The 9,661-nt window shown below is 38.7% G+C and overlaps 1 protein-coding gene across 1 annotated transcript; it reads left to right on the forward strand.

Moving 5' to 3' along the window:
* Positions 1-8,495: 8,495 nt before the first annotated feature.
* On the forward strand, positions 8,496-9,404 carry LOC126060991 (putative olfactory receptor 10D4). Its single transcript, XM_049857391.1, has one exon. The coding sequence runs from the start codon at positions 8,496-8,498 to the stop codon at positions 9,402-9,404; it is 909 nt and encodes a 302-aa protein (XP_049713348.1).
* The last annotated feature ends 257 nt before the right edge of the window (positions 9,405-9,661 follow it).

Raw genomic sequence — 9,661 nt, forward strand, 5'->3', positions numbered from 1 at the left:
TTGAAATCCTATTCTGCATTTCCCCCCTTTTGATCAGGATCCTTCTGTAGAATCTTTGATCCAATGTTCAGTACTGGTAGTCGGGCACCATCCAGTTCTTCTGGTCTCATGACCAAGGAAGTGGCTGCTCATGGAAGCAATTAGCCACACATTCCATTTTCTCCACCTATTCCTGACTCTCCTTTCTCTGTTGTTCAAGGTAAATAGAGACCAATTATTGTGCCTTGGATGGCCACTTGCAATCTTTTAAGACCTCAGACACTATGCAACAAACTAGGAGGTAGAGCAGAGCACTAAACCTGTTAATAGGCCAGTTAATTGGGATGTCCCACGAAACCATGACCCCAAACCTCCAAACCGAGGAACCAAATCCTGTGAAGTTTTTTATTGTACGTAAGCAGCCTCAGCATCTACTCTTTTTGTGGTTGTTGTTGTAACTATATGTACCACACAACTTTTTCCAGTTCAACTTTTTACAGCTGTGCAACTTATTGACAGCAATTACAGTAATCAGCTGTGCAACCCTAACCTTAATCAATCTGATTTTTCCATCACCATTAACCCCTACTTTCCCCCTCACTCCCACCCCTGATAACCGCTAATAAACTTTGGTCTCTATACATTTGCCTTTTCTTGTCTTTCTGTACGAGTGAGGTCAAACAGTATTTGTCCTTTTGTAACTGACTTATTTTATTGAGTATAATGTCTTCAAGCTCCATCCATATTGTTGCATGTATCGACACTTTGTTTCTCCTACTGGCTGAGTAGCTTTCCATTTTATGTATGTACCACATTTTGTTTATGCATTCATCTATTGATGGGCATTTAGGTTGTTTCTCCCTTTTGGCTCTCTTATTAGTGACTAAATAGGAACTAGGCTCCAGGGTCTTCCTTAGAATTTTTTTTATCTGTATCTATAACCATATCTATATGTTCATCATCTATCTATGAATATGTATAGAAACATACATACATATACACACAGAGAGAGATCTTATCTATTTACCTATGTATATATGTTGAGAATTGAATAGTTGTGTTCATATTTTGTATATATGCTAGCTTGTTTTAACATTCTTTGAAGCATTTCAATTGCTGCAAATTTTAAAAACAGTTCTATAATTCATATAGCATAAAATTGACAGGTTCATCATGAGCATAATTAAGTGTTGTGGAATCCCCATTTTCCACAATTTTATGCATAATTTGTAATGATCCACATAGTCGAATGCCTTTATATAGTCAATAAAACACAGGTAAACATCTTTCTGGTATTCTCTGCTTTCAGCCAGGATCCATCTGACATCAGCAATGATTTCCCTGGTTCCCTGTCCTGTTCTGAATCCAGCTTGAATTTCTGGCAGTTCCTTGTTTATATACTGCTGCAGCTGCTTTTGAATGATCTTCAGCAAAATTTTCTTGTGTGTGATATTAATGATATTGTTCAATAATTTCCCCATTCAGTTCATCACCTTTCTTGGGAATAGGCATAAATATGGATCTCTTACAGTAGGTTGGCCAGGTAGCTGTCTTCCCTATTTCTTGGCATAGACTAGTGAGTACTTCCAGCGCTGCATCCGTTTCTTGAAACATCTCAATTAGTATTCTGTCACTTTTGGAACCTTGTTTTTCACCACTGCCTTCGGTGTAGCTTAGACTTCTTCCTTCAGTACCATTTGTTCCTGATCATATGGTATCTCTTGAAATGGTTGAATGTCGACCAATGTTTTTTGGTGTAGTGACTCTGTGTATACCTTCCATCATCTTTTGATGCTTCCTGAGCCATTTAATATTTTCCCCATAGAATCCTTCAATATTGCAACTCTGGGCTTGAATTTTTTCTTCAGCTCTTTCAGCTTAAGAAATGCAGAGCATGTTCTTCCCTTTTGGTTTTCCATCCCCAAGTCTTTGCACATGTCATTATAATACTTTGTCTTCTCAAGCCCTCCTTTGAAATCTGTTCAACTCTTTTAGTTCATCATTTCTTCCTTTTGCTTTAGTCACTTGACGTTCAAGAGCAAGTTTCAGAGTCTCTTCTGACATCTGTTCTGGTCTTTTCTTTCTTTTCTGTCTTTTTAGTGACCTCTTGCTTTCCTCATGTATGATGTCCTTAATGTCATTCCACAATATGTCTGGTCTTGAGACATTAGTGTTCAATGTGTTAAATCTATTCTTAAGATGGTCTCTAAATTCAGGTGTGATATATTCAAGGTTGTACTTTGGCTCTTGTCGACTTGTTCTAATTTTCTTCAGTTTCAACTTGAACTTGCTTATGAGGAACTGATGGCCTGTTCCAAAGTTGGCCCGTGGCCTTGTTCTGACTGATGATATTGAGCTTTCCATCATCTCTTCCCACAGATGTAGTCAATTTGATTTCTGTGTATTCCATCTGGTGAGGTCCACGTATGTAGTCACCATTCACGTTGGTGAAAAAAAGTATTTGCATGGAAGAAGAAGTCATTGATCTTGCAAGATTCTATCATATGATCCCTGGCATCGTTTCTATCACTGATGCCATATTTTCTAGCTACTGATCCCTCTTCTTTGTTTCTAACTTTTGCATTCTAATCTCCAGAAATTATCAATGTATCCTGATTGCATGTTCAATCAATTTCAAACTGTAGAAGTTGGTAAAAATCTTAAATTTTTTCATCTTTTGCCTTAATGGTCTGTGAATAAATTTGAATAATTTTGCCATATTAATTGGTCTTCCTTGTACTTGTGTGGATATTATCCTATCAGTGACAGCCTTGTACCTTAGGATAGATTTTGAAATGTTCTTTTTGACCATTGTCTTAGTTTTCTAGGGCTGCTATAACAAAAATACCAGAGCTGGATGGCGTTAACAAGGAGAAGCGTATTCTCTCATAGTCCAATAGGATAGAAGTCCAAATTCAGGGGAAGGCTTTCCTTCTCTGTCAGCCCCGGAGGAAGTCCTTGTCATCAGTCTTCCATTGGTCTGGGAGCATCTCAGGGCAGGAACCTCAGGTACAAAGGATGTGCTCTGCTCCTGGCACTGCTTTCTTGGTGGTGTGAGGTCCCCAACTCTCTGCTTGCTTTCCTTTCCTTTTTATCTCTTGAGAGATAAAAGGCAGTGCAGGCCACACCCCAGGGAAACTCCTCTTACATTGGATCAGGGATGTGGCCCAGGTGAGGGTGGTGTCACAATCCCACCCAAATCCTTTTTAACATAAAATTACAATTACAAAACGGAGGACAACCACACAATGCTGGAAATCATGGCACAGCCAAATTGATACGCACATTTCTGTGGGCCATAATTCAATCTATGACAATGATGAACGCAATGTCATTCATCTTCAACTTGTCATTCCTGGCATAGTAGACCATGTGATTGTCCAATTCAAAATGGCCAGCACAGGTCAATTTCAGCTCACTAATGCCTAAGATATCAACGTTTATGCATTCCATTTCATTTTTGATGACTTTCAGTTTTCCTAGATTCATACTTCCTAACTCCACTTTCCAATTATTAATGTATGTTTACATCTATTTCTTCTCGTTTTGACTAATGCCACATCAGCAAATGAAGGTTCCAAAAGCTTGATGCCATCCCTGTCCTTATGGTAGACTCTACTTTGAGGAGGCAGCTCTTCCCAAGTCATTAAAAGAGTGCCTTGCAACCTGAGCGGCTCATCTTCTTGGACTATATCAAACAATGTTCCACTGCTATTTATAAGGTTTTCATTGGCTAAATCTTTCCAGAAGTAGACTGCTGGCTTGTTCTTCCTACTCTGTCTTAGTCTGGAAGCACAGCTGAAATCTTTTCGCCATGGGTATTCCTGCTGGTATTTTAATATCGGTGGCATAGCATCACAGCAACACACAAGCCTTCATAGTACAGTAAACTGATGGACATATAGGGGCATAAAGCCTTAGGCCTCCTTAATCCCACCATGCATCTCATCCTGGCTATTATCAATCATCATAGCCATAAACACAAGTCCTCCCTTAACTCCACCCCTAAATTCTGTACTTTCTCACACGTTCAAACTGTCCTATGCTTTGTTCATAGTGGCCTCCCTCCTTGTCCTTCCTATTTGTCTTCTGCAAGACCTCTTGGGGCAGAGACAATGCTACATGTACACCATATCCTGTTTTATTTTTCTTTCCTAGGCACAGAATAAGATAGTATTTCCCAGATTTCATGTTAATTGTGCCACAATCATATTATTGTGCTGTGGCTCATGGAATATGGGCTGAAGTGATACAAACTCTCATTTGTACTGAAGTGAGCTGTCTCAGGGATAGCTCATACCATCATCCTGAATGACCTTCCTCTTTTTGCTCCACCTGACATGGAGACTTGGGAAGCCATTGAAGCAGCCTGGATTTCTTAATCTTCACCTGAAGTACAGCTACCCTGAAGAATTTTCCATCTCATTTAGGACTGTTCATGACTATGAATAAATATTTATTTTGTTTAACCATTTAAAGTTTGGGTTTAGTTGTTATTATGGCATAGCCTATCCTGCACTAATTAATGTAACTCTCATATTTTATCATAAATAAGACGTTTACATACTTACTTTCTTTAGAATGTTACCTACATTTCTTGTCTTAACTGAAAGGATGCTGATTCAGCAAATTTGTATTTGCTTCAGCTGAAAGTTCTTTATATAGAAAAAGACTAGGAGTGTGAGTTGCTATATTGAAAGGCAAGTTAATTGTTGACCGTGGCTCTGATATGTAGATGTTTATGTAAAGTCTCCCAATTTTTAAATGTTGCAACTAATTTTATAGAAAATGTAAATCTATAATCCAAAGACTACCTGCAGAGTGTCAAGTTTGAATCTTCTGCAGAAACTTTTCTTACTTGGAAGTACCTCTAGCTCCTCTATCCCCTTCTTTTATCATCAGCTATTCTTAGCCATGCCTAAACATGCACTAAAATCTTTGGTAGAAAAAGAACATTCTTCCTCCAACACAAGCTTCACTCCAATGTTAGGTAATTTAAAGTCTTCGATGATGACCTATACATCACCCTAGCCTCAAGCCTCTATCTCAGGTACCCTTACTTCCACTTAATTTCAAGATCTCAACCAAGGGTTATTCCTGGATCCTGTCATCACCTTTAGCATCACTCTATTTGGCCCACTCCTGAAATATCAAACATGAATAACCCCGCTCTGAATATAGACTCCTTGTTTTCCACATTTCTCGTTTCATTTTCTCACTAGACTTTCTCTTCTACCTCAGTGGAGTCTACTGTCCATAAATTTTTCTTTTTCACTCTTTTTTTCCTGGTTCTGCCTTCTTCTCTATTCAATTTTGAGTATCTATCTCTTTTGGTTCTGCTTTCTGCTACATTCAGCATAGGCTTATTTGTGCCTATTCCCATCACCTTTAATGCTAAGACTTGATTCACATATTAGAATTGTTGAAAAGACACCTGGCTAAAGAAAGAAAGATAAGAACATGGGAAAAGAGGCCCAAGGCAAATCTAAAACATAAATAAATTCTAGGGTCTTTATTTTTACAAGTCAGCTGCACCATACCATTGATTGTGGGAACAACATTTCATGTCAGGTTTTAAGGGCTAGATATATATTGTGCCCAAAAAGATAGCTCTTGCACCTGTCAAAATTTTCCAAACACTGATTATGTTAAAAATTCCTTGGAAACCAAAGATTCTCATTTCAAAATTACAGTGTGAAATGCATACTTCTGGTATTAGCGACCAATACATAAACCTAGTTGAAAATACATGCTATTTTTATTTTATCTTTATTCCAACACTTACTGGATGTGGGCCCTTTTGTAAGAAAAGTAACAACATGACTTCCACTTTTAGTGTGACATGATTTCTGGAAAATTGCGTTTATCGGCCAATGACTTTTTTCATTGTGGTAAAGATATGTGTACCAAGACCTTTGCCATTTCAACATTCTTCACGTGTTCAATTCAGTGACATCAGTTGTGTTTATCATGTTGTGCAGCCATCGCCACTATCCATTTCCCAGTTTTCTGGTCCCCTTAACAGAAGCTCAGTGCCCTAAGTGAGGAGTTCCTCTTTCCTCCTCGCTCCTTCCCACCCCTGGTAATCACTAATAAACATAGTCCTATGAGTCAGAATCGACTTGATGGAAGCGGGTTTGGGTTTTTTTTTTTTTTTTGGTAATATACACTTACCTTTTCTAGATGTTTCGTAAAAGTGGGATTATAAAATATTTGTCTTTTGTGACTGCCTCATTTGACTCAACATAATGTTTTCAAGGTTCTTTCATGTTGTAGCATGTATCAGGATTTCATTATTCCTTATGGCTAAGTAATATTTCAATGTATGTATATGCTATGTTTTGTTTATCCATTCATCTGTTGATGGATATTGTTTCCACTTTTTGGCTACTGTAAATAGTACTATAATAAGCATTGTTGTAAAAGTATCTGTGTTTCTGCTTTCAATACTTTTGAGTATCAGCCACTGATATCAATTCATAATTTAGCTCTGTAAATTTTATAATTGGGGAATATTCTTCCAAACCCTGACAATAATTAAGATGTCATTAGTATATATTAGTGTTCCTAGGTATTATCTGATTTCGGACTTTTCATAAATATTATATGGGAAATCAGAAAAGGCTAATTCAGAGACTGGTATCCAGATATTTTAAATCACAGAGATGTACTTATAATTAACACAAAGAATAATAATGTATAGGATATGTTTTGTAGTCCTGTGTGACAGATCTAGAGAGAAGGTCAGAGGGAAGAAATATCTCCCCCGGGGGAACAGGATGACTATACCTCCATGGTTTTGAATAAGAGGAAAAGAGAAATTATTGTACTGATCAAAATCTTACAGAAATGTCATCAAACATTTCAGGGCATAAAAACCATTCCGTCATTTCTTTCTACCTATTTTCAATTATCATATAGCATTCTTTCCTCAGCTCCTGCCTCCCCACTTAATGTACTGCTTTAAGTCATATCCAAAGATGAGTATTCACCATGCAAGAAAATTGCTTATGATAGTTGGCATTAAAAGGTTATTAAAGGCTTCCTAGTTCATATTGCCTCCTAGTTGAGAAACCCACTCTGTTTCATCTCTGATATCTATTTAACTCCTTCAGAGAAAGAGGCATCTTTCACTACCATCTAGTTTGTGCCACAGTTTGCATATTCACTAAAAAGCTCCATTTATATTGGACCAAAATGGAGTTATAAATGAATTAGGAAGAAGGAGGGAAAAAAGGAAAGTCTCCACTAATGGCTCCCTCTGTGCTGCAGACTTTCTACTCAGGGCCCCTAGGGGAGAGGGTCCCAAAGGAACAGTACAGATAGTTGTTTTCTCTTAAGGAGTCGATTGCTGCTCCTTCACTCAAGGGCCAGAGCCACCGCAGGGTCTCATTTTTCAGGCCGAGTGACTGAGTTTAGCAAAGATGAGTGCTCAGCTATTCTGGCATCAGAGATTAGTCCTCCTATTCCACAGCATCTAAAGGCAAAGGAGACAGTGATGGGGTGGATCAGGGTCTGGTTCTCAGCCTGTGTCAGCCATGTTTCCATTCTGTAAGCACCTTTTCTCTAGAGCACTTTCTTCTCATCTTCCCCTCATCTTTGGACAGTTTGTATACACTAGAGTGGGAAGAATGTGAGAATTGGAACTCTTTGAGTTTGGGCCTGATATTATCTTAGTTGACTCATGATATTTTCTTAAGATATTCCCTGGTTAATGAAGCCTAACAGCAAAAACCTTAATGATGATTGCATCTATTCAGAAACATTGCAGACATAATTGCTGTTGAGAGACTAAATTTTGTATTGAAAGAACATAGCCATTTTTAATACTGGTACTTGTCTGTTGCTTTTTCCTACATTGAATATTATTTTTCCATTTTGTTTTATTATATGCCCACTATAGAAATCTTCATTGTCTGTTGTTCCAGCTAGTGAAGAAGAAAGCAGGTCTGCAGATTATTTGATTCAGTAGCTTATCCCAGACACAATGAAACTATACCAAGCCAAACTGAGAGAAGTATGTGGAATAAAAGCCCATTAAAATCAGAATAATATCTTGAATGAATTTTTAACAAGTGTAGGTAGGAGCAGCCATTATTCTAGGTATTTCCTACACATTAACTCATTAATCTTCACAAGAATAATGAAAGATATTATTATCATTCTTTACACAGGTACAGAGGAAATTGAGAGATTTTGTTAAAATTACCTGAAATCACAGAGTCAGGGGGGCAGGTATGGCATGTAAACCCAGATATATTTGACTGTGTAGTTTATTCTCTGCCCTCTATTCTATACTGCCTTTAGTGTTATTCCCTCATTTACTTATGAGGAAACAGATGCAAAACAACTCCATGGCTTACCTGATGTCACCCATGAACTGTCAACAGAATAGGACTGACTTTTATTTAAATTTCTTCACATTATAGAGGTATCATCAGTTTCAGTGGGTCCGATGAAGGCATTCACCTCAGCGAGGCCATTCTTTGATCTTCTAGGACTAAGTGGCCACGACGATGAGGAATCACACTCCAGTTACTGAATTCCTCCTGATGGGAATCCCTCATACAGAAGGGATGGAAAATGTGCTTTTGGTCTTATTCCTGGGCTTGTACCTTCTCACTCTGCTTGGGAACCTACTCATTCTTCTGGCCATCCTAGCTTCCTCTAACCTCCACACCCCCATGTATTTCTTTCTGGGAAACCTGTCAGTGTTGGACATATTTTTCCCTTCAGTGAGTTCTCCCAAAATGATGCTCTGCTTAACGGGGCACAGCCACACCATCTCCTACCAGGGCTGTGCAACCCAGCTCTTCTTTTACCATTTCCTGGGCTGTACTGAGTGTTTTCTGTACACTGTGATGGCCTATGACCGCTTTGCAGCCATCTGCCACCCCTTGCGATACATGGTCCTCATGAAGCATCAAGTGTGCGCCATCTTGGTTGTGGTTACCTGGATGGGGAGCTGTGTGCATGCTTCTGTCCTCACATTCCTTGTCTTTAAGTTACCCTACTGTGGCCCCAATGAGGTGAACAATTTCTTCTGTGATATCCCCGTGATGCTGTCCCTAGCCTGTGCTGACACCTCTCTGGCTCAGAGGGTGAGTTTCACCAATGTAGGTGTTGTTGCTCTCATGTGTTTCCTTCTTATCCTCACTTCTTATACTCGCATTGTTATCTCAATATTGAGAATCAGCTCATCAGAAGGCAGGCGCAGAGCGTCCTCAACCTGCAGTGCCCATCTGACCTCTATCCTGCTCTTCTATGGTCCTGTGGTGCTCATTTACCTGCAGCCTGCTTCCAGCCTGTGGCTGGATACTGTGGTTCAGGTATTGAATAATATCGTTACCCCTTCCCTTAATCCCTTGATTTACACACTGAGGAACAAGGATGTGAAGTTAGCTCTGAGAAAAGTGCAAATATAGGAGGAAATACTTGTTGGGAGTAAGCTTTTATGTCACAATATTGCTTTTGTTTATTTGATGCAATTAGACTTATACTTTTTTTGTGATTACTAGGTGGATTTAACACTCAAAATAGAAGGTTGAATAAGTTCTAGAGTGAATTTTTTTTAATATATATATGTAATTATTTCTTCAGCAAAATGCCTCACATTGCTTACCACAGGTCTGGCACTTTTCTATGCACTTTACAAATCTTGACATATGCAGTTACCACGACA

Source organism: Elephas maximus, chromosome 17, assembly GCF_024166365.1.
Source record: "Elephas maximus indicus isolate mEleMax1 chromosome 17, mEleMax1 primary haplotype, whole genome shotgun sequence".
NCBI classification, from domain to species: Eukaryota; Metazoa; Chordata; class Mammalia; order Proboscidea; family Elephantidae; genus Elephas; species Elephas maximus.

Coding starts and splice junctions, on each gene's coding strand:
- LOC126060991 (XM_049857391.1), top strand. CDS start 8,496: ATGAGGAATCACACTCCAGTTACTGAATTCCTCCTGATGGGAATCCCT.